The sequence below is a fragment of the Sminthopsis crassicaudata genome, chromosome 1 (assembly GCF_048593235.1).
Source record: "Sminthopsis crassicaudata isolate SCR6 chromosome 1, ASM4859323v1, whole genome shotgun sequence".
Lineage (NCBI taxonomy): Eukaryota > Metazoa > Chordata > Mammalia > Dasyuromorphia > Dasyuridae > Sminthopsis > Sminthopsis crassicaudata.
Genome location: NC_133617.1, coordinates 333,434,111 through 333,461,046, shown reverse-complemented (window position 1 = coordinate 333,461,046; position 26,936 = coordinate 333,434,111). Strand labels below are relative to the sequence as shown.

Here is a 26,936-nt window from a genome sequence, read left to right as displayed (position 1 = left end):
CAGACAGTTCTAGCAGGAAAAGTAAGCTTATTGTGTGGATGTAGTTGTGATACATAAGTGCCACTGGGGTCTGTAATATAGTGCATACTTCATTGACTAAATAGACATCTCACTGATAGTAAGACATAATCACAGTGCTACGAAAGCTCAAGTATAGGAATCTTAGAACAGAATAACTGATATTTAAAGCAGAAAAATGTGGTAGACAGCATTTAATTTGATCCAATCACTTTACAAATGGAAAAAATAAACTAAAGCAAATCCAGTAGCCCAGAAAGATTAAGTAATTTATCTAAAGAGTTAACAAGTGGCAGACCCAGATCTAGAATATGTTTCCTTAATGCTATTTTAGCACTGTTTCCACTTATGATTTTCTGCTAACAGAAAAGAGCTGAGGCACAAGACCAGTAAGCAAGTTCAATAATCTCTCAGATTCTGGGAGTAGAAATTTTTAATTCCTTCATAACACCAGTAATCAAAAGCAGATCTCTAATAGATACTCTCAGAATGCTGTTTTGGTCAATAAACTATTTTTCTATATTTATAGAAAAAGAAGAGCAAGCGTAAGTTCTTATGTACTAAAAGGAAATGAAGTTATAAAACAAGAGGAACTTCTGTACTCAACTATCATTTTTGTTTTCTAATCCTCTTTATCAATTGGGTTGAGTTAGTAAAACTCTATGACATTTCTTTCTATAATCTTTGAAAGCCAGAAGATTGGTAGAAAAGTAGAAGTATGAAGTACAAAGAGCCTTGAATTTGAAGTCAGAAGTCCTGAGTTCATTCTGGCTCTACCACTTATTATGTAAACATGAATAAGTGATTTAATCTTCCTGAGGCTCAGTTCCTTCATACTTCCTGATACTATGTACAATACAATTAGTATCTTGACATTCAAGATGAACACATTAGTAAAGCTAAGAGAGCTCAAAGTTGCTTATTGGTTCCCCTAGACTATAACATATGGATACATTCTTTGGATACAAGTAATCAGTGGATCAGATTCAAAACTTGTTGGGCGATTCAGATTTCAACATCCATATAGCTTCTCAATGTGGAATCAATTTAGAAAAAAAAAAAAGAAAGAAAGAAAAAAAAAAAAACTAGAGTATTTATCTTTTTGCTCCAAGAGCACTTTCTGTGAAAATATAGATGATCTACTTATAGTCTTTGATGGATTCTAATGCTTTAGCTATCCTTCTCTAGTCTGCTAGCATGTCAGTTTCTAATATTGCATTAAATATTACTTGAACAACTTCCAGAGGCTTGTTTTCCATATAATAATTTTCCACTAAGTATTTGCTGAACTGAATTTTAATAACAGCACATCTATCCTGGTACTTTAATATTTGCAAAATATTTCCTTATAATTTTCTGCATTTTGGAATCCAGATATTCTCATTTACATTTTAAAGACAACTTCTCATAATTTTAGTTTTATTAAGTGACCAGGATATCACAACTCCTCAATGTGCAAAATGTTATTAAACATTTAATCTTATCATCAAGTCCCATACTATCATGCTACTTTTTTACATAGGTGTTAGGGACTGATACATATATTTAAATTGAAATTCATGAACCTGAGAAAGTACATATAGCAGGGAACATTTAATTGAGAGTCATAAATAGAAAAAGAGAGAGAGAAGATGGGATTGTGGGAAGCGTGCTACACTCTTCTAAATTAGTTGGAGGAGTCTAATTATTAGAATTTGATTGAAATCATATAACTGCTATGGATTTAGGGTTTAGTTATGATACACAATTAAAATTTGCCTATGGTCACTTAGCAAGTAAGTGGTAGAGAGAACTTTTGAATCAATGTTATAGGATTACAAAAACTGGACCCTTTTCCCACAATAGCACCTTGGTTTTTTTTTTTTTTTTTTTTTAAGCAAGAAAATTTCAGATAGGAACCTATAGCAAGAATCTACAAAAAGAGTGGTGATTTGAAAAGAGATATGTAAAGATGTTAAAAACACAATTCTGGTGATGTAATTGAAATATATTCCATTCAATAAGAAAAGATCATGTCTTAAGAGACTAATATGACTGAACAAAGAACTCATCCACAAACACGTATTTAATGAAGTCAAATACAAGGAATGGAAATATGGAAAGTTAATTGAGAAATACAAAAACTAGCAGAGTTATGTTAGAACAACAGTTAAATCTTGAATTAACTGGGGTACAGTAGAGACTAAAAGATATAATGGTTCATGGATCTGTGATTTCCTTAGTAGATAGGTAAACTGTCTATACTCTTCATTAAATAAGTCTAAGAAAATTACTTGAAGCCCTGAGAGGTTGTGACTTGTCATGGTTACATTAAACAGCAGAAATTGGCCTTAGTCAGGCTTTCTTAGATTTTGGTACATTTTAATCTACTACAGGCCTCTTTTTAAAGAAAATATTAAAATCATAAAGCTACTAAAATATTTTAAAAGCCACATTAGAATCCAAGAAGATGGCAAAAAAATGGAATTAGGTCTTTACTTGGAGGGAGCTATACAATATATATTCTGCTTCTGTGTTCTCTGTAGATTAGAATTGTTTTCAGACTAAGAATTAATATAAAGTTAAGAGAAATTAAAAATCAAGTTAAATTGGAAGATGAAAAGAAACTATCTGTGCTTCTTCAAGGTCCAACTATGCTCAAGAGTGATGAAAACAAATAGGTGTTTTGATTTTTTTTTCTTAATGATTTATGAAGATGTACAATATATAAGAGAAATAAAATATGAGAATAAATTTCAAATTATTCCATTTTTGGAAAAACTGAAGAGGACTCCTCAAGCCAGAAAGTCTGACATAATCATTAAAAATTTAGAATGAAATTTTAAAAGAATGGTTTCTGAAGACTTGAAGAAGAAATGATAACTATAAGCAAAATTGGGGCTATTAACAATTCATGACAATTTCCTTTAAAAAATTATTGAACTAGAGTAGGGTTGTTTTGAGGGAAGAGTTTTATATAACATGAAGTACCATGTAAATATGAATTACTAGTATTAGATCAAACAAGTCTCTAATAGCTGTTCAAGAAATAGCTAATGAAATGTTAAAGGCAAGCATATTAGCAAACCTGAAGAAAATGATCAAAAAATTCAAAATGCCCTGGACAATGTTAAATGTCTTGCTGAATCAAAGATAAGTAGTCTAGAACAAAAAATGGAGGGATGTGGTCATGATGATAACATATTGGACAGATCTAGACTTGGTCAATTGACCAGAATATGCAAGTGTTGATTCATCTGTTAATGATTACAAAAATAAATTTCTATTGGCATGTGCCAGGGTTTGTGCTTGGCCCAACTTTGTTCAACATTTTTAATTAGTAACTTGAATAAAAGAAAAGATGATAGGGATAGCTAATATAATCTTTGTCAGAATTTGGCTCTGAAGGAATTTCAATAGACTGCAACAATAGGCTGAAATTGATAAATTGTACATTTATCCCAAACAAATTTTAGTTTTGTACTTAGATTTAAAGGAGAAAAATGACAACAAATATAAAAATGCAATGAGGGAGATATAGCTAGAATTATTGTAATTTGAGTTAATAATGTGCTCAAAGTAACAACAGTTAACACAATTGTTGTCCATATTAATAAAGAGATTATACTAGTTCTGCCATAATCCAAAGAGGAAGTATGACATGGTAGATAGAAGGCTAGTCTTTGAATAGAGAAGATCAGTTTTAAGGATATAGCAACTTGTTCTGCTTGATCAAATATGAAAGAGCGAGGATAAATATATGGGAGTGACTAGGAGGAAGCTTTCATATAGAAAGAATGAAAACTTAGCAATCCTAATAGAACTGTCCAAAATGCATTTATCTACCTCAGAAGGTGATAAACTCATATCTAGTAGAGATGTTCAAGTGAAACCTGGATGAACACTTGCTGAGTAACTGTAGGAAGGATTTAGCTTGACAGGACCATGTAACCATTTAAGTCCTTTTCAATTGTCAAGATTTTATAATATCCTAGTTTAGCAGGATAGTGACCTAGAAATAATGAAGTGCTTTTTATTTCCTATTTAGAAAGTAGGATACATAGTTACACTATCTCAAATACTGTATAATTAAAGTAATAATCTTTAGTTCATATGGACTTCAAGATATCTTTATATATATCTGCCAATTTATACAAATATGTATATATATATATTTATATAAATATTTACTAGAATATGCAGAAACATGGTAATTTAAGTGATAAAATCAAAACTATAAATGATTTAAATAAATCTACATTTTCTATTTTCAACAGATTACCCCTACTTCTCTAAAATCAAAGCAGTTTGACAAAATCACACAAAGATTCTAAAAAAGAAAGCAGATTAGAAGAAATGACATGAATGTCTTGGTATCAATTATTCCATTCAAAATTATATCAATTTATATTATACAATTTATGTTTGTATATGTATTTTAGTAATATATTAACATATTAAAGATTTATAATATTAATTGCTTATAATATCAGATTCTATAACAATAAACTATGGCAATCACATAATTTTATTGCAAATTATTCATTAAAAGCAAGGAAAATGGCAGTGTTGTTCAATCTCTTTAGAAACATGCATTTTTTAAATTAAATGCAGTTATGATTTGACTCCCTTTCATTCACTGAAAAGTAATAGCACTTTTACTTTATCTGTTTAAAGGCATTTTCATATATTTTTAGAATCATGAAAACCTAACACTACAAAAGTATAATCACACAAAACTAATATTTTTTTATCTCCACACCTTTCTAAGAAATTAAATTAAAGAATTAAAGATATCTAGATAAAAAATTTACAAAAATTATGTAAAATTCAAAATGTGCTAAAAGATACAAATAAAAATACATATCTTTTAAATTGTATAGTGCTTCACACCTCTAAGATTGCCTAAGATGACAGGAAAAGACATTGATAAATGTTGAAGGGAGGGTGGGAAAAGTGGTACGTTAATATATTGTCAGTGAAGTTGTGAGCTGATCCAATCATTCTGGAGAACAATTTGGAACTATGTCCAAAGAGCTATCAAACTGTGTATACTCTTTGATCCAGCAATGTTTCTACACTGATCATAAAAAAGAGATAAGGACCCACATATACAAAATGTTTGTAGCAGCCCCTTCTATAGTGGCAATTGGAGTTGGAATTGGAAACTAAATGGATGCCTATCAGTTAGGGAATAGCTGAATAAGTTATGATATATGAATTAATAGGATATTATTGTTCTATAACAAATGATGAGCAGATTGATTTCAGAAAATCCTGGAAAGACTGACATGAAATGATGCTAAGTAAAGTGAGCAGAACCATGAGAACATTGCACACAGCAACATCAAGATTATATTATGATCAAATGATGGACTTGGCTCTTTTCAACAATGAGGTGATTCAAGGAGATTCCAATAGACGTGATAGAAAGAGTTATCCATATCCAGAAAGAGAACTTTGGAGACTGAATGTAGATCAAAGTGTAGTATTTTTACCTTTTTTTTTTTTTTTTTTTTTTTTTTGCTTTTTTCCCTTTTTGATCTGATTTTTCTTGTGTAGCATGATGAATATGGAAATATATTCAGAAGAATTGCATGTTTAACCTATATATAGCATTATTTCCTGTCTAGGGGAGGGAGGAAAATTTGGGACACAAGGTTTTGCAAAGGTAAATGTTGAAAACTATTTTTGCATGTATTTGGAAAAATTAAAAGCTTTAAAAAAACAAACAAAAATTTTTAATGGCTTACTGACATTAGAGCTAATTCTGAGGCCCAGTGTGTCCACATAAATTTTGGGGCAGAAATTGTGTTTCAAATACAATTCTTAGAAGATATAAGTTATATAGTGGCTTAAAACAGAAAATAGATAAGTATAGGTTTTGAAAATAGCAAATACATGATATCCCATGAGAATAAATATGTGGTAGTATATGAACAAGAAAAGAAGAGACACAGATGCATGGACTAGGACTAAGAAAAACATTCTCCTCTGCTTAGTCTGAAAAGTAACTTGAAAAGTAACTATTTCTTAAGTCTTCAGAATTCTTCTAGCCTTTACTTTAACAGGTGCATCTTAGATCCATCTCTCCCAAATAGTTGTTTCCTATATTTTGTTAGCTTATTGGGCCTATTCATGAATTCATAAAATCAACCCACAAAAGAAAAATAATTCATAATGCCAAGTAATTTAATAAAAAATGGTTGATGAAACAAAGTAGAAATATTCTGATAAATGGAGATGGGATCTGAAGAAAAAGTAGTCTAGAGAATAGGAATATGGTTCTTCTGTGAACACATAAGATGAAGATTATGAATATGATCAGTATTTATGGAGAATTCTAAAAGAAGAAATGAGAAGAATAGTGGGTAAAGATGATATTAATGAGGGAAAAAAAAGTTCTAGCTTCTGAGTACATCAATCTATTAAGCAAAGCATGTCAATTGTCTAAGACATCAGGACTAGTTGCTTCCCTCAATTTTGGCATTCGATCCTGACTACAGAAGGAGACAGATTTTTACACATTAACAATTAATCAAATAAGACCAAATAATTAAAGAAAATAGCCAAGATGCAACATTAAGTAATTTTATTTCTAATTTAAGAAAACTTTTAAAATTGGGAGGGAGATAGTGGAAAGGTCCAATTTCCTCAAATCAGAAAAGAGGTTTCCTACTCCCCCAAGTGTTAATGAACAATCACAGGAACATAGAGACAATGACTGAATGATCAATACAGGCCAATTTTCAAATAAGACATATGGGTTATTTGAAATTTATGATAATAAGAAGATTTCTGGCATCCATACTTGGATCTGACTGGGTTTCTTGGTCAACACAATCTAGGTCCTTTAAAGGCCCCTTTAAAAAGCAGGTAGAGATGGTTCAGTTTTCTGGCTCATAGACATAGGTTCAAACAATGAAATTAAGATTTTCTTCCAATTCCAACAGATGAATAAAGTTTTCTCATAAGACAGAATTTGATCACAGGACAAAATAATCCAATAGCAATCTAGTGTTTGACAAACCCAAAGATCCCAACTTTTGGGATAAGAATTCATTATTTGACAAAAACTGCTGGGAAAACTGGAAATCACTATGGCAGAAATTAGGCATGGACCCACACTGAACACCACATACCAAGATAAGATCAAAATGGGTACATGATTTAGGCATAAAGAACGAGATCATAAATAAATTAGAGGAACAGAGGATAGTCTACCTCTCAGACCTGTGGAGGAGGAAGGAATTTATGAAGAACTAGAGATGATTATTGATCACAAAATAGAAAATTTTGATTACATCAAATTAAAAAGTTTTGGAAAAACAAAAACTAATGCAAACAAAATTAGAAGGGAAGTAACAAAGTGGAAAAACATTTTTACAGTTAAAGGTTCTGATAAAGGCCTCATTTCCAAAATATATAGAGAACTGCCTCTAATTTATAAGAAATTAACCCATTCTCCAATTAATAAATGGTCAAAGGATATGAACAGACAATTTTCAGATGATGAAATTGAAACTACTTCCACTCATATGAGTGTTCCAAATCATTAATTATTAATCAGAGAAATGCAAATTAAAACAACTCTGAGATACCACTACACACCTGTCAGATTGGCTAAGATGACAGGAAAAAATGATGATGAATTTTGGAAGGGATGTGGGAAAACTGGGACACTGATGCATTGTTGGTGTAATTATGAACAAATCCAACCATTCTGGAGAGCAATCTGAAATTATGCCCAAAAAGTCATCAAGCTGTGCATACCTTTTGATCCAGCAGTGCTACTACTGGGCTTATATCCCAAAGAAATACTAAAGAGAGGAAAGGGACCTGTATGTGCCAAAATGTTTGTGGCAGCTCTTTTCGTAGTGGCTAGAAATTGGAAAATTAATGGATACCCATCAACTGGAGAATGGTTGGGCAAATTGTGTTATATGAATGTTATGGAATATTATTGTTCTGTAAGAAATGACCAGCAGGATGAATATAGAGAAGCTTGGAGAGACTTAAACATGAACAGATGCTGAATGAAATGAGCAGAACCAGGAGATCATTATACACTTCAACAACAATACTATATGAGGATGTATTCTGATGGAAGTGGATATCTTCAACAAAGAGAAGATCTAATTCAGTTCCAATTGATCAATGATGGACAGAATCAGCTACACTCAGAGAAGGAACATTAGGAAATGAGTGTAAATTGTTTGCATTTTTGTTTTTTTTCTCAGGTTATTTTTACCTTTTGAATCCAATTCTTCCTGTGCAACAAGAAATTCAGTTCTCCACACATATATTGTATATAGGATATATTATAACATATGTAACATGTATGGAACTGCCTGCCATCTAGTTAATGGGGTAGAGGGAAAGAAGGGAAAATTCAGAACAGAAGTGAATGCAAGGGATAATGTTATAAAAAATTACCCATGCATATGTACTGTCAAAAAAAGTTATAATTACAAAATTAATTTTAAAAAAGACAGAATTTGGAATAGACCCATAAATGTAAACAAAAGATATTGAGCTAGTTCCAGAAATGAATAACAAGGTAGAGTCATTGAGGTCCATTCAATTCCCACAATTAACAAATTGTCCTAAAATCCTAAAAGAAACTCAGCTTAATAAAATAATTTAAATTATCTAAAACTACTTTCTAGCTAATATTTTCCTAGGTAATCTAGATTCTGAGATCTATTGAAATGTCTGGAAAGGTCTCTGAAAAAAAATGCATTTTGGGATTTTCTGTATAAACTTGATTTTTGTAGGGTAATAATTTAAGAATATCTCTGTATTCAAGTTCTATTAATAAATTTATGATTTCCAGAAATAGGTAGGTAAATGGATTTTTACCATACAAGGATTTATAACAGGAAGAAACCCTTAACAAGTGACATCAAAATTAGAAAGAGGAAGCTACTAAACCATACATAGGGTCCCTATGAACCACATATTGATTTAGAGTACTGTGAATTAGCATTATCTATATTCTATTAAATTTTAATTTATATTTTGTTAAATAGTATTTCCCAATTATATTTTATTCTGCTTCCACTGCATTTGGGAGTGTTGCCTACGGGACACATATTTGACAGCTCTACACCACTATTTCAAGCAATGTACTTGTTCTCAAGGGATTGTTTTGTATTAACCATCGGGTAAGTAGAAAACTCAGTGAAGTCAGCAAATACAGAAATTTTTTATAGTATTAAATTTCAATTCAAAAACATATATTAAGGGACAGTTGGATGACGTAGGGCATAGAGCACTGGCCCTGGAGTCAGGGAGGACCTGAGTCCAAATCTGGCATCAGATACTTGACACTTAACAGCTATGTGACTGAACAAGTCACAATCCCAACTGCCTTGCAAAAAGCAAACAAGAACAAAAAACCTCAGAAACATGTATTATGCACCAATTGTGAAAAGACATTTTAATAAATAATCTGGAGAAACAACAGTGATTTCAAGTGCAGGAATCATCTGAAGACTAGATTATTTCCAGATCTATAATAAACTTGTATTATGAGCTTGAAAAATTTACATACTTTCTCCATGGAGCAATTTGCTCATATCTAAAATGAGGATATAACTTCTGATATAACAAAGATAGCATGCAGAGATAATGAGATAATTTTTTGTTCAAAAAGCACTGGGCTGAAAAAATGATGTTTAAATGCAAATTATAAAAAAAATCATGCAATTTTATAAAATAACCACTGTAGAGTTTGAATTAAGGGTATTTTTAATTTTTAAAAAATCACCCATGGTCAAATTCAATTTTTTTTACTCATTGGTAAAAATGGCAATTTAATAGAAGAAATTAGGGGAATTCTGGGATAAGAGAAAGTGTGTAAGCCTTTGGAAACAAAAACTACAATTCTAGTTTTTACTGAGGCTAGCAGTGGTCAAATGAAAAATGGATGAATGCAGATAACTTCCCTTATGACATCATTAAGTGTGCAGTTTGCGAACATGTTGTAGAACACATTCTCTATACTTATTAAAAACTATTATAAGAAGGGAAATATCAGAAATGGCTTGGTTTATCTGACCTTTACTTTTTTTACTTTAGTAGTTATACTGAATTATTTCATTCTAGAAGGTTCAGGATTGGCTACACTGATTAAAGGGAGTAAGAAGTAATATCCTCAAAATGGAATAGTGGAAAAAGTAAGGTGTTAATCATTTCTCTAATCATGCTTCTTTTGGGTAACTCATTCTCTGAGTCTCAGATTTTTCATCTGTATAATGGGGGTAATAGTGTTTCCATTATCTATTTCACAGATTTTTGTAAGGAAAGTGCATTAGTGCACTTTGGTGAGGAAAGTACAAATCTGTCTGTCACATACTGAAGATGGAACCCTGAGTAAGCTATATAAACTCCCAGGGATACCAACAATTTACCAACAATAAATTGTTTCACAATGGAAAATATAACCCTTCCCCACTTCCACTCTTAAATATACATATAGGAATAGTCTCCTCACCTTTGGTTCTAATTTCAGGGTGGATCCATTTCTACTTCTACCTTTTTCTACCTACTTCTATCTCAGCCTCTATTTCTTACCAATCATAGACCTCTCAACCATGTTTTATGTCATCTCAGGAAACTAGCACAGACATTTTATGATTTGTTCTGCTAACATAAATTATATCCTCCCCGAATGCCAAGTCCTCCCACACATTCAGAGGAAAAAATAATCAAATTAATATTATTACTGCAACTGGAAAATTACTCTAAGATTCCACTAATCATTCCTAAATCTGTCTAGAATTAAGATCCCTTTCCAAGATACCTGGCCCCAACAAGTGTTGTATCTGCTTAATAGTTATGAGCTCAATGAAGGCAAAAAAACTCTCTTGCTTTTGTGTCATCTGCAAAATGGCTGACTCACAGCAATTACTTAATACTTGTTATTATATATATATATATATTATATATCAATATTTATATATATAATATATCAACAATACTTGCTGATCTGTGATTTTTTTGAAGACTAGTTTATGTCTCTGAGTGAGAACAATATAGAATGTATGTGTTTCAAAAAGCAGGTGTGTGTATATTTTTTTCCTTCTGGAACATCATTAAGCACCTTTCTTGTTGCTAATATACAATGCAGAAGTCCTGAAGTCTTTAACCTAGATTCCTGATTATTCCTGGATTGGTTGTTATCCAAAATCTCACTTTATGTTCCTTCTCCTCAATCCCACTCTGCTTCCCCTCATTTTTCTTGTTCTCTGCCTCCTAAATTCACAATATTTACTTCAAACAATTTACTGGACTTAACCCTTTGTTTGTATGAACTTTAATTAATTACCAGTGAAGGGCACCTAGAAGACTTTTCTGCACTAACCTCTTATTTATTTGACATATGGTACCTGCCAGTTTCCTTTTATGTCTAATGAAACTATTTGTCCTACCTCCATTCCATTTCTGACTTGTTTTCTTTGCCAGGATCCAATGTGACAAAAATAACTGAAAGACTTCTTTTGAAAATATCATAGACTTTAAAAAATCACTGGAAAATTAAATCACTGACACAGCAGTTTGACAAAGTACCAACTTTGGCGAAGAAAGACACTTTAAAAAACTACAAATGAGATTGGAATTATTTTTTTTCTGATATATGAATGTAATAAAAGATTGCTGAGTCAGAAGTACTGATGTATATGAAAAACTCTGACATAGGCAGACATAAGAAATAGTGCTGAATGAAGAAAGCAATTAAAAATATAATAACTTCCATAAAGCATACTGAATCCATGTTGGCAATGAAACTAATAAAATAAGATAGTCAATATCATTACTACCTGTCAAAATATATCTCTTCTTTCTGTTAACAACCAGGATATTTTTGTATTAGGTTTTTTTTTTAAAGGGAATTTATTTCATAGAGGGTAGAAAACTATTGAAAAGTGGTTGTGTAGAAAAACCTATCAAGAAATTTCTCAAAATTAAAAAAGAGAAAAAATAAGGTTCAATTTGAATATTAGCTCTATAAATAACCACCTATATACACAGAAAGTGTTTAGGAATACCTACATCTCCTATTGGCTTCCCTTAGTTCAGCTCCAGTATGGTAAAGTGGAAAGAACTAGGGAATGAAAATCAAGGGATTTGGCTTCTAGTTCTGCCTTTTCAATGTGACCTTGAAAATTCCCTTAATTTCTCTAGTTCTAAATTTACTTATCTATAAAAGAAAGTTACCAAACTAGATTACTTCCTTAAGAGCAAGCTACTCAGGTCCAAAATTTTATGATTTGTACTGTGAAAAAACATTCTTAATCATTTCTCATTTGGAAAAATAACGAAACATGGTCAAGCATTTTCATTTCAATGAACTGATTTTAGTCTTTGGACACTGAAATCTCAGGCTTGCAATATTATTTATGATAAGGTAAGGAATATTGAAAACTGTTATGTGATGAAGAAAAAAAAAGATTCTTGGACACCTGTCTCATTTATGCAACAGATCCTTCTCCCTTTATTTATCTTAACATTCATCTATTTATATCAAAAAAGAAAACTTATGAGCACAGCATGTTTCTATAGTGATGCAATTGTAGAATGATGTTATAAGAAGAAAAAATATCATTTAAACTGGCTGGGTTGTCAAGTGTCTTTCAACAACATTATATTGTCTAAACAGATCAAAAAGTGCTGGCAAAAATGAATCACCAATGCCAGGTCAGTGTCTAATAAGCTGTAAGGACTATAGAGGACCATCAACATCCAGTTCAGCAGAGATCAGCACCAATCACATTTCATCCTTTAATATGGAATTTATGGATTTAGAGCAAAGTTTTTAACTTCTCAGTACATTAAAAATCTGCGATAACTTCTTACAGGTTACTTTTTGTCTTTAGCTTAAAATATATTTAAATTCCATGTCAGATGATAGTACTTTGATAGTACTTTGATTTTCTGAGTAGCTTGGACTAATTTAAAATGATATATGAGTAACAAAGGACGTTTTAATATGAGATTTACTTTTTGGACACCAAAAATCAATTTCATGAATCTTTACCAGATTTTTCTAAAATCCCTGTCATTCTTTTCATTTACAACTGAAACAAAATAAAATTTCAATTCAAAAGCCTAGGAATGACATTGCTTTCAAGGAGCCAACAATGCTCTCTCCTTGGGGTGCTTTTCACAATTTTTATTTGATACACACACTGGCTGAGCCCTGATGAGGTCTTACCCACAAGCTGAAACTGTTGAAGTGCAGCGGCTTCCTGCCACTGGTCATAGGAATTCACAATGTACATAGGTGAACAACATTCTAGACCAAACACGTCTTTGAGAAAACAATAGTAAAGCATGAAGATTAGAAGTTAAATTGATTTACCTGCCAGACTGCCAGGTCTCTGAAGGGTAGCAGTGGCATACAGTTCCTGTGAATGCTTGTTGTACTGGTCTGACGTGTGGACTAGACGTTTTGTAGGAGATAGGGTAGCATAAGTGCCAATGGTTGAGCTTAGCTGATGAATAGGAGAGGATGAAATATTAGACTGGATGGTTGGTGGAGAGGTCACACGTATTGGGGAAGGAGAAAGTCCAGCTGAAGACACAACAATATTGATGGGTGAGCTGGTGCTATATGACTTGGCTAGCCGGCTTGGAGACTGCTTAGGAGAGGAGACCCGCTGTGTGGTGCTGTATCCAGTGCTCTCTGAGGCTGACCCCACCCGCTGGAGCTTTGTGGGAGAGCCTACCTGCTGCATGGACAAGGGAGAGCTCACTCTCTGTGCTGGCAGAGTGGAGCTGGAATAATAAAGGGCTGAAGAATGCTGGGAGTCAGGCAAATGGAACGCGCTCCCATGGCTCGGCACAAAGGACTCTCTTGACTGAGAGGCAGCATGTGATTGAGAGGGTTCAGATCCAGCTAAATGGGCTGCTCGGCTAGTTGTGCCCTGTAGTCAAGAAGAGAGAGGGGGGGAGGGAGGGAAAGAAAACACAACTTGAGGAAGGCGTAAAGCAAAAAATGCTTCTCTATAGTTTAACCTCTTTGACGCAGAAAAATCATTTTCACCAAGGCAGGAAAACTAATGACCAAAACATAGGATGTCCCAAAAGTTTTAGTGCAAGTTTAAGCTATTAAGGCTGAAAACTGCATTTAAAGTAGTTTTTCTATTGTATCCTGTAGTTTTGAAGCAAATAAAATGTGTATTGCATTAAAAGGCAAGCAACTTTTAATTTACTAAGAGACAGTAGTATACAAATGCATGCCTCAGAAGAAAAAAAATGGCTTGACAAAATATATATTTATATGTATATATATATACACATATGTGTATGTATACATATATATATAAATTTTTGATTACACAATTGAGATATGTTCTCACCTTGAAGTGAAAACATTTACATTAGTCATGATCTATAGATTTCCACAAACTATCAAACACTTTTAAAGTCTCTTATTCATTAGTCTTTACAAGAAACTCAGGCATTAAATCTTTGGGCATCTTCCTTTGCAAGTTTTCTGCCCTCTAAACCAACCAAGTTGTATACTTATCTGAAGAGCACCCCAAGAGTAACCATACTTCTCAGAGTCTGATCGGCTGCTTTACTCATCGAGGATTCTTCCCTTTGGACAAGTAAGCTAAAAATAACTTCTAAAGATAAAGTCAAAATAAAGACATTCTATTCTGCCTTCTAAATATATATGTGTGTATATATATGCATGTATATATATATATATATGCATGTATATGTATACATGCATATATATACACACATACATATATATATATATACATATATATGATGCAGCAGGAATCAGAGCAATTGTGATATGAAAAATGACCAAAAAAAAAAAAACCCTCAGACTTCCCTACATTTGAAAACTCAGCTCCCCATCTTTTTGAGCTTCTGCATGAGAGGATCTTTCTCTCCCTCTCACTAGCTCTCTTTAAGAGCCCCCTGCAGCTGTGTCTTCAGATTGAAAGCCAGTTGCCTCTTATTTATTTACACCAGCACAAAAGAATACAAGGGCTGGGGTGGAGCTGGAGAGAAGGATTGGAAGAGGAAGCACTTTCCTTGAATCTAGTCCAGGGTCACATTTGCATTCGAATGAAAACAGTGCATTGTCAACTTCTTCTGTGCTGGAGCTCTCAGATCTTCTAGCTTTCCATGAAGAAACAAAGTTTTTCTTAAGGAAAGGATAAGGTGGAGAAGGGATTGTTTAGGGAGAAAGAAAGAGAACTTGAGTTGGAATGGAAGAGTGAGTAAAGGATGCAGGAAATTGTGAAGATGAACAACAGACATATAGATAAAAGGAGTGCCCAGAAAGGAAAGATAAGATGTTGGGGTAGAGAGAGAGACAAAGACAGAGACACACAAAGAGAAAAATACAGAGACACAGCAACACATAGAGAAACAAAAAGAAAGACTCAGAGAAAGACACACTGAGTAGTAGGGGAAATTGTGAAGTATTGGAATAGGTAGAGAGGGAGAAAAGGAGACACCCACACAGATGCACAGAATGAATTCTCAGCAAATGTTTCCTATGAAATTTCAATTATGCTAATGATCCTTTTTGGAAGGATAAATAATAAAATATGCATTCTTATAGAATTTTTTTATCATCCCAATTTTTATCAAGTGTCTTGGTTTAAAAGATGATCAGTGGTTGTTAAACTAATAATTTTAATTGTAATACTTTGGAGTATGAGACAGCTAACTGAGTATTTTGTTTAAAGTATGCTCTTAAATACTGGGATCTCTGATCCTTCCTACTCAAAAAACAAATAATCAAAAAAAAATCATTCCTATAAAAGAATTATTTGAAGACACACTCATCAGGCAAAAGACATATCTCTTAATCTCCTTCCTTGACATCTAGTTTGGGTATTTATAGTACTATTTTTGGTTCAAGTGGATTTCAGCTTCAGGGCACCCACCTTCAACCTAAGGGAGATGCCCTATTTTCGACACAAAATTATTTTGGGGAATTCCCCGGAGCCAGATCTTTCTCCTACTCCTCTACTCAATTTTCTAGGTTAGATACATTGGAAATAGTATGTCGCTGGGGATCAAAAGACCCGGGCTCACTTTTAAGTTAGTTGTATGAACTTGAGTAAATCCCTTTTTCCGGACTTTAGTTTTCTATTCTATAAGGAGGTTAGATTAGATGACTTCTGAAGTCCGGTCATAAATCTCTGATCCCTAAGAGCATGTATGAAGGCACACCTTCTTAAGACATCTATTTGCAGCTTTCATAAACTACTGTTTCTAAAATTTTAAATGGAAACTAAGAGTCGCACCAGGAGCAGAACATAAATGACTTTTTCTGCATATTTCTATTTACATTGGTATCGGTCCCTCCCATCCATACAACAGTGAAACATCTAGAATTGTCAGCTTCCCTGGTTCTGATGAACATCAAACATGTCCCTAAGAGAGTCTTCTCACCATTTCCATTACAGGGATTAACTTGTGTGCATCTGATGACAGAAATCTAATGAAGGTGGGAAAGGGAATTGTTGCAAGGCAGGTAAAGGAGGAATTTCCATGGGGAAAGGCAGGTGAAATTTCAGTGAAGCAAAGAGATTTTCAAAACCTATTCTTGCACTGCTTTAAAAAGTATTCTGATACTCAGTCTAAAATTTGATGCATTACATTACAATGTGAAGCATGCTATTTGGTAACCTGTAATATTCTCTCTACTGCAGATTCCACACATGCATCTATCTATCTATCTATCTATCTATCTATCTATCTATCTGTCTATCTATCTATCTATCTATCTATCTGTCATATCTTTTATGAATATATAACACACATATTACATATATATATGATTTATAATAGAAAAGAGTAAGTTTTTAACTTTACTGCACTATGACATTTTTAAACCACATTTTGGACAATTATGTTTCCACAGTAAAGGAATGGTAAAGATGGTAAAGCTCAATATTTTATAATTCGTTTTCATTTACAGTCAGTCCTATTATACAAATTATTGAGAAATAAATCACCTATATTTTGGTCTTAAAAAAGAAAAAAATTTCATATTATTCATTCAATAATTTATGTAATAGTGGGTAATGGGTAGAGAAGATGTACAAGGGGAAAGAATACTAGGTTCTGATAAAGCTAAATACTTGTCATCACCCCATTGATAGGTTTTCAGATTTTAGAAGAAAGGATCATTTGTGTCCAAACTTTCACTTAACACTGTGAGGAAGGTGAAGACAGGAGTTAAATGCCTTTTGAAAACCATGTAAGCAGTAGAAACAAAATCTGAATTCAAGTTTTACCTCTCAATACTCTCTCTCTCTCTCTCTCTCTCTCTCTCTCTCTCTCTCTCTCTCTCTCTCTCTCTCTTTCTCTTTCTTTACTATATTACAAATGAATAGGGACCATGTTTTTCCTCCCTACCTACTTGTTCCACCCATTCATATTACTCTTTTATGAGAGAGAAATAGGGAAAGACAGAGAGAGACAAGAGGCACACATAGAAGAGACAAGGAGCACACAGAGAAAGAGATAGAGATTTTTTAAAAGGGCCTTGGACCACTTATAATAAACGCTACACTCCAAACAACATACTTTTGTATGCAACACTTTTAACATTTGTGTTTTCCTCATAGCAATTCCATGAGAAAGGTTAGCAGATCCTTACTTTTGCCTTCAAACACTTTGGGGCTATAATGACTATTTTTCTTGTTTGTTTTTTAAACAATTATTAGATATTTGAATTTATCCATTCTACTTGGTTTAAAACTTGGGTGTTATCTTTGAATCATTCTTATCATTCACTTTTATCAAATTATCAAGTGCTACAAATTCTATTTCCCTGACATCTTAGTCCATCTATCTTACCTTGATTAGACTAATATTCTGTGTGTAAGGGACTTTGGACAGAATCACAGTTACTTCAGATTACTCTAAAAATTTCCCTTGATTTTTGATTTGTCTATTGAATATGAAGGCTTCAAATAGCAAATTTATAGTCTGGTTGCAAGCTGCATTCCCAGCTTTCGAAACTTTTTAGGATCACAGAACTAAAGTTGAAAGGAACCTAGGTCACACTCATTATTTTATAGTTAAAGAACCCAAAGGAGAGAGAGGCTGTAGCTGCCTCCACTCTATCTGCGCTTCAAGCTCTTGCTAAATGGGCCAAACCCTTCTTGAATTTCCTTGGGATTGTAGTAATTAGGATTGAAGGGATTTTAGAGAGTCAGTTCAATTAAATTTAATTGAAAGGCATGTATGATTTATTTTTTTTTTCTTTGTGATAACCTTTTGGAATACAAAGACAAAAAAAAATAATAACAGTCTCCATCTTCCTGGAATTTAAATTCTGCAACATTTAAAACTAGTGATCACCTCTGTCTGAGTTTTCAAGATACTCTTCTCTCCTGGTTTTCATCTTATCTGTCTGTCAGCTTCCACGGATTTACTTATCATCTTTATGCTGATGATTCAGATCCATCTATTGTGCACTAACTTCTGGGGAGAAATCCAGTCTAGCATACTTTTCTCAACTGGGTGCTCAGCAGGCAATTTCAACTCAACATATCCAAATCTAAACTCATCCTTTCCTTTAAACTTTTCTCCTTACTAATCATCTCCTTCTCTATTCATGCAGAGGAAAATATCTTCCTCCCAGTCCCCAGGTTTGCAACCTTGTTGTTACCCTTCACTGCTCGCTATTTCTCATCCCCCATATTCAAACTGATGACAAATCTATCAATTTCAATTTTATAACATCTCTGGAAAATGGTTTCTCCTACATGTTAATATTTCTATCAGTGAAGACTCATTATTGCTAGACTATTATAATAACCTGTTGGTTGGTCTCCTTGCCATTAAATTTCTCCCCAGTTTGGTACATCTTCTATTCAATAGCCAGAGATTTTCTTAAAAGTGACAGTTTGCCAAAAAAAAAAACCTCTCATTTTTAATAAACTCTAGAGGTTCTCTATAACCTCCTGGATCAAATACACAATCCTCTGTTTGATGTTAAAAGTCTTTCATAACCTGCCACACTACTCTCTTCTCCCAATCTTAAATCTTTTACTCTTTCAAGTGTTTTTAATCCAATGGCATAGACCTCCTTGTTCTTCCATAAAGAAGACATTAAATTTCTTAACTCAACTCAAAGACTTAAGCATTTTCTCAGTATGTCCCCTGGTCTGGAATATCATTTTCACCTGCTAAATACCTCTTTTCTACAAGAAGTCTGTTAATTCTAGTGTCTTCCAGCTAAGCATTTTTTTCATAAATATATCTTGAATATAATTTGGCTTTGCTATAGAAAGCATATTTGTTTTCCTATTTTCTCTTCAATTAGATGGTGAGCTCCTTAAAATCAGGTTGTTGTTATTGTTATTTAGTTATTTCTGACTCTTTGTGACCCTGTGGATTATATCATGCCAATATTGGTCATGGGATTTCCTTGGCAAAGATGCTGAGTAGTTTGCTATTTTCTTCCCCAGTGGGATTAAGACAAACAGAGGTTGGGGCTTGCCCAAGATGAGGCATATGATGTATATGATGTCAACTCAGGTCTTCCTGATTCTGGGTTTAGCACCCTATTAACTGAGCTATCTAGCTTCTTCCTCAAGAGCAGATACTATCTTTTAGTTTTTTGGTTTTTTTTTTTTTTTTTGGTATTCTCAGCACTTGACACAGTGCCTAGTATATAATAAACTTAATAAATGCTTATTGATTCACTGGTCTCCTGGTTTCAGGTCTCTCCCCATTCCATCATGTATTCTGTGGGCAAAAATGGTGTTTTCTAAACTCTAAGTCTAATTTTGTCATGCTATGTCTAGCCTCCACTCAATAAAGAACAATGTTAACTCTATATTATCTCCAAAATGATATATAGGTTCCCTGTTTGACATTTAATGGTCTTTATGAACATATCATCCTCCCAATTTTTTAATTGTCTTATAATTAATTCTTCTCTATCCCTTCCTCAGAACTTGGGCAAGTCAGTTAAATTTGACAGTTGGTTACTTCATCTATAAAATGAGTGCTAGATTTGATGTTCTCAAATCTCCTTTTTCTAGTTCTAGATTTATGATTCTACAGTTCTTTGTTGAAGTGGACAGCTATAGATATGGAACACTATGTAATGTTTAAGCTGGATGATATATTGATTTGTTTTGTGGACTTTCTTCCCAAACTTCCCAAAAGGATAAATCCCCAGGAGGGGGTAAAGGCAAGATTTTTTGGAAAATGTGTGGGATATAAAAACAATATAAATATAAAATTTAAAAAATAAATTAAATTAATCTTAAAGTTTTATTGCAATATAATCCCTAAGAGAATTGGTGATAGAGATGATTGCCTTCATCCATATAACAAGAGGTTTGACAATGTTGTAATCTGTAAAGAATTTTGGCTTCAAATCATAAACAGTGTCACTAAGTAAAATAAACTTTAAAAAATTCAGGGGATTAAAGATTTATAATCGGTCTTTCGTGAAATCCTTTAAGACTTGCCAACTTTCTTGGAATTGCCTGGGGAGGCACCTGATTCCTAGGATGCTGGACAGAGAGTCTAGAAATGTCAGAAATGGAAAACTTTGTGCTTTCTCTAGAATAAAGACTAATGAGCAACACAATCTGTCCTTAATTCACTTCCCCCAACTTAAACTACTTTTTCTCCATCTTGTTCTCCTGTAACTGAAGCCAATTTGGCAAGTTTACTTATTGTACAATAATTACAGTATAAAATACAAACTGAATTTAGGAATCTCAGTTTTACTCTTGGTTATGCAGCTCAGAACCTTTATGACTTCACAAGTGACTTTAACTCCCAAGACTTTAATTTCTTCTTTAATATAATTTTGAATTGAGATAATCATTCATGTTCCTCTATCTCAGGTATTACATACATACATATATATATATATATATATATATATATATATATATATATATATATATATATATATATATGTCATGCACCTCTTTAACAGTCTGGTGTATCTATAAACTGCCTTTTCAGAAAATGTTTTTAAATAAATAAAATAGATAGGATAACAATTGAATCAAATTATATTAAAATGCTACTATCAAAATAATTGTAAAAATCAAACAGTCAGGCCCAGATTAAAAACTCTATTCTTTCTATATATAATGGAATCTATTAATAAGGAATTAGTATGATTTCCCTTTGTACATTTCTCTTGAAAAATCTTCCCACTTCTACTGGGCAGAGAAATTTGGGTAATTAATGTCATATATTTATAATTTTGTTATATTGTTATAATTTTGATTATGTCACATATTTATTTTTTATCAACTATGTTTAATAGACATTGGCATAAGGGTGAAAGAAAACACAAGATAACTGTCAAAAATAGGACAAATGGCTGCAACCAGCTGAGTCACAGGCAAATATGTAAAGGAGGACAAAGCTTTGTCTTAAGTATTCTTGCATTAATATATGAATAGCATAGCTGTCTTATGTATAATCACAGCCTTTAACAAGGTATTACAAGTGTCTTCATGCTCCTCTCTCATTTTTAAAAAATCACTTCCTTCGGAGAAGGGTTAAATGTTAGGAAAGCAATAGGATTGCTTGATCATAGTATTTCAAATTGAATATGAGTCATTACTACATTTATCCTTTCTGAGGGCATTTTTTTTTTGGAAAGAGGACACTTTCAACCCTGGTTGGCAGAATGTATTAGGCTAGTCTAAAAAGGAAAAAGAAGAGGAGGATGTAAATTTAACAAAAATAAAGGAGGCTGCAACTATATATGTAACCATTTGCTAACTAAAACAAGTGTTTCAGTAAGTCTAATTAGGCATAACTTTAACAGACAAAGATATTTTCTTTCAAAGCAAATATCCACAATTGAAAGGAATTACTTTTTTTTAATTGTTAGAACAAAAAAAGAAGTGTTTTCAAATAGTGTAATTAGTATAAAATGAGAAAGAGAAAAAATAAAGATTTGTGACAAAAAGCACCTAAAATCTTTTATGAATAAGAAATTGCCAATTTCCCCATAAGTCTATCAAAATAAATATTTTAAAGTAAATAGGAAATATTAAATTCCATTAATAAAGAATTACCTTTTGTATAGTTATGTATATAGAAAATTTCTGTCTTTGAAAGCATCACTTTAGAAATTGTATTAATAGGGAATTCTTGTTTGGGCACTTGCATTGTAGAGAAAACCTTTGTTCTAAAACATGCAAAAAATAGCAAATACAAATTATCTAGTTCTATTTTTCATCATTATTACTCAAAATATTCCCACAAAAAATAAATTATAATGATGTTGAACCATTTGTCTGCCTGATTTTCCTCATCAGAAAATCTTGAAAAATTATTCCACACCCTTCCCATATATAGCCATAGGGGGAAATACAATCAATTCTCTATTAATTTAGACATCCTTTCATATTGTCTGATCGACCTAACAGGTGCTGCTCTGCATGACAGTGAAATAACAATTAGCATTCAAAAACAGTAGCACATTGGCCACTGGCAGAAGGTAGCAGATGGTATATTTATAATTATATTTGAAGTAAAAGTTTCTTTCTTCCATTCTTTCTTTCCTCCCTTCCTTCTCCTGTCCTTCCCTTTCTATCTCCTTTCCTCCTTTCTCTCTTCTTCCTTCCCTCCCTCCCTTCCTCTTTCCCTTCCTTCCAGAGGCCAAAACTAAATAAATGGGTGAAGGCATGCCTAGAAAGTCATGCTACTCCATCAGAAGTAAATGCCAGTTTGGCTTCTGCAAAAGCTATTTCTTCCAATGTTATTTTTATTGAAGTTGTTCATAGGAACTTCATATCATCTTTTATTCTTTTCCATTCCAAGAATCCATAATTTTGTTTCTGTGAAGGCATCCTTGATAGATATCTCGGGCCCTTTATTCTTTAGTAGCCAAATTTTAACTCCAAGACTTCAAAATTTTGATTTCACCTCTCTCAGCTCTTCCTCTACCTCCATAGGTACCAGCTATTCTGAGGTTTATAAGAATATTAATACTAATACTAATACCAGGAGCATTAGTTGACATTTACATTGGGCTTCCCATCGTCTGAATTCTTATTGTGTGATTTCAAGCACTAATGTAACCAAAATAATTCATTACTTTGAGAATTACCTGGTGATGAACTTCTGATGAGAGGTAGACTAGTCCATAGAAGAGAGGAACAGAAACTATTGGTTAGCCTTTGTACTATGGCAGAATTTTTCAAAGTTATGCTAAACCTGCCTCATCTTAAAGCAATCTCAACAAAAATCCAGGGTTCCCTTCATGCCAAAATGAGGTCTTGGAACAGTACTTATGCATTAATATGATTGAAAAATATCCTTTCCCAAAGTTCTGTAACTTTGGTCAGGATGCTTCAAATTGTTTCCTCCCCACTAAGTCCTACTCAGGTGCTTCATTGCAGCATGGAACTGAAACTGGTCCTTAAAGATTATGGTTATTATATGCAAGTTATATAAGGTTATATTTCCCATCCCTTAGAGATGATACTTTATGCAAGAATGGGCTTTTATATTGGTTTAATTCTAGAGATTAAAAATCTATTCATGAGTATATATCACTTTATATTTTGTGCACTGGTATGCTGTTTCAAAATATCTGTATATTTAGTTGGTTACTTTAAAAGTGCAAGATGCCTAATGTAGACATTTGGTTCCTAGCTAAAGGAAATTATATTTGAATCACAACAGCCAAGGCATGATTAAATTCACTCATTTACTCATTCAAATGACTGGCATTTATTAAGCACTCACCATATTTTGAGACTTGTACTAGGGATGAAAAAACAAAATTCAAAATAGTCTCTGCCTTTAAAATGCTTGCTTACATTTTAGTGCAGCGAGCAAAAGAAGCACAGATAAGCAACAACAAATGTGTGTGTGTGTGTGTATGAAGTAAATTTTTTAAAAAGCGAGAGGGTGTGTGTATGTGTGGGGATGTTGAACTTTGAAGGAAGATCAGAATTCTACAAAATCAAGAAAGAGAAAGAATGCATTCCAATCATGGGGAATAACACCTATTCAAAAGCATGGAGTTGAAAGACAGGATGAGGCACATGAGTCTAGGTTGGCAAGTGGTGGCATAATAGATAGAACTCTTGTGTCTAAAGTCAAGATGAACTAAGTTCAAATTTAGTTTCAAATACTTACTACCTATATGAGGCCAGTAAGGCATCTAATTTTGTTTGCCTCTATTTTCTCAAGTGTAAAATGGGAATAATAATAGCACTTTCCTTGAAGAGCTTAACATGTTACCAGGAACATAGAAGTCTGTTATATAAATGCTTATTTCCTTCTTTCCTCTTCTGAAATTGGCTTTCTAACCAATAAACTACACAATATACTGTTATATTATTATTATCATTGCTAGTATTATTTTAGATAATTTATATATATAGCATCATATATTATACATAAATACATTTCATTACTTCTATACTTTATTTTTTATTATATGTATAATATATAGAATTCTATATATAAAGTATATAACATACTTTATATATTTCTATTTTTTAAAGTTTGAAAAGTATCATAAATTTTCTCATTTGATTCTCACAACAAATTACCTTATCAGGGAAATGCTATTATTATTGCCATTTTATAAATTTAAAAATTGAGGTTCAAGGAAGTTGTGATTTATTCAGATTCAACTTATCTTCTTAACTCCACATCTAGCATGATATCCACTATGCTTTGAAAGAGAGGTGGGACACTATGGGTATGAAATGTAACATATGCTATGAGACATAGTCAATGTATTAATTAGTCTTGCTTAACTGTTTTTCTCTTCTTTGCTACAAGGGAAGACATTAAGGAAGAAGAATATAAGTAAAAATTAGAGTACTGTACAAACAATAGGTATCAAGAAAATTGACAAAAATAATCACAAATAAAATAATTAAATTAAAGTGAATATTTAGAATATCATCTTGAATTTCTATTTAATTTAATTCAACTTATCACTAATACTAACTTGGCCTTTATAATACAATCTTATGGGGAGGCTAGGTGGTACAGTGGATAGAGCACCAGCCCTGATTTCGGGAAGACCCGAGTTCAAATCTGATCTCAGACACTTAACACTTCCTAGCTGTGTGACCCTGGGCAAGTCACTTAACCCCAGCCTGGGGGGGAAGGGGGGATACAATCTTATGAAAGACTTCATTTTGCTTTCTGTCAATAAACTTACTCAAGATGAATATGCATTTTTCTGAAACATTATTAATATAGCTAAACTTTCTTCTGAAATGGTTACATCTTCAAATATTCTCATTATTATTAATAAAACTATGAATGTTTCATTCATATCATTGATATCTGAAAAAATATCTCATTATTACAGGGAAGATATGCATTGAGTGTTGTAATGGTGCAATGATTTTGTATAATGGCTGAATCTGTAGGCTGACAAAACAATGAGTTAAAAATGAACTTGTTTTTTCATTTTTCTACTGACCATTTCCACATTACCCATATACCTAGTCTGATTGATATGATCAGTAAGCTGAACATTAAAAAAGAAAAAAAAATCACTTCATTGGTTCCTTTGATGTTATAAGGACAATGGTTCTATGTAAGTGAATATAAACATTTTAAAAATAGTTGTCAGTCCAATTTTTACTTATTTGATTATATGCATGTCTTAGGATGCTTATAAAAATTCAAGTCTTATTCCTACACAATAAATTTACTCTTTTAGGTCAGGGGCAGTTTTTATTTGTATTTTTCCTATTGTAATTGCCTACTAGAGGATCTTCCACGTATTCTGCAGTTATAAAAATGTTTGTGGAATTAGGTACCCTTTGAATTTAAGCATAAAAATATGATTGCAGTCCTAGGTCCTTATTAGACTCAGGTGGCCCAGAACACTAGAAAAATTAAGCTGTCTAACTGTTCATTTGCTTCTTTTAAAAACAAAATGACAAATACAAAACAAAATCAACAAAAAACTGTGAGTGGAGAAAAGCAGCATGACACAATCACTAGACAACTGGTTTCAAAGTCCAGTAGACCTGGTTTTAAGTCCTGTCTCTGGCACACATGGATTGGATAACTCTGGGTAAGTGAAATGACTTTGTGTGCTTGGGAGGAGAGGGTTTCAAGGCTGGTGGTGGGGTCTTTACCATTTTTATTGTACAGAGCAGATACTCTACCAAGATAAATTTGGTAGAGAAAGTTTTTCAGAGGAAGCTCTCTAGAACTATGAAATCACCCCTCACATTAAAAATAAATCTATAAAAGGATATTTCCAGGGAAATTCAGAAAGAAATAATGGACTATTTTAGATGGTCTGGAGCATTTTTCAAGGATGTCCTTAAGAAAAAAATTCTAACTAATGATCTCAGATTCTTCAAATGACAACTAAAGTTTCTGTCTTTTAATTAAAAGATATTCAAAAAAAAGAAAATAACTATTTTTGTCATATTACAGGCTACTGATTAGCAAATATTATACAAAGACATGATAGAAAACATAAGGATAAATTATTTAACATTCTACTTTATCATATTTATTCTTGAAAAATCCCTATAACTCTCCAGCAAAGCCTTGGACCAATATCTCATGGTAGCATCAGAATCTATCTAACTACCTTTATGGACTTTGATTAAATTTATAGAAATCCAGTTTTTCTTATCCCTTCCAACTTTTCTTCCCCCTCACTTAAAAACAAATAAACAAACACACCTTGAAATTAATGTCTCCCTGAGTTATTGAAGATTATGCGAGGGAAGGGGCATAGATGACTGTTTCTACCAAGTTGGAAAGGTTTTTGAAGACAGATTTGGAAAACAATTTTATTTTTTAAGTGCTTCCTTTTTTTTTAATGAAGAGATACTTATTATTAGGTTAGTCACAGATAATGAATATAAATACATACACATATATGTATATATACATACACTTGTACACTTACACACAATTATATAGACATGCACATAAGTATGTATTTA

General features: G+C 32.6%; 1 protein-coding gene across 1 annotated transcript in view; it reads right to left on the bottom strand.

The window, feature by feature from the left end:
• The window catches only part of CTNND2 (catenin delta 2), a 1,154,077-nt gene that overhangs the window by 459,273 nt on the left and 667,868 nt on the right, over positions 1-26,936 (bottom strand). Inside the window, 1 exon segment of the mRNA XM_074279123.1 lies at positions 13,364-13,931. Within this exon segment, the coding sequence (XP_074135224.1) occupies positions 13,364-13,931 (568 nt within the window).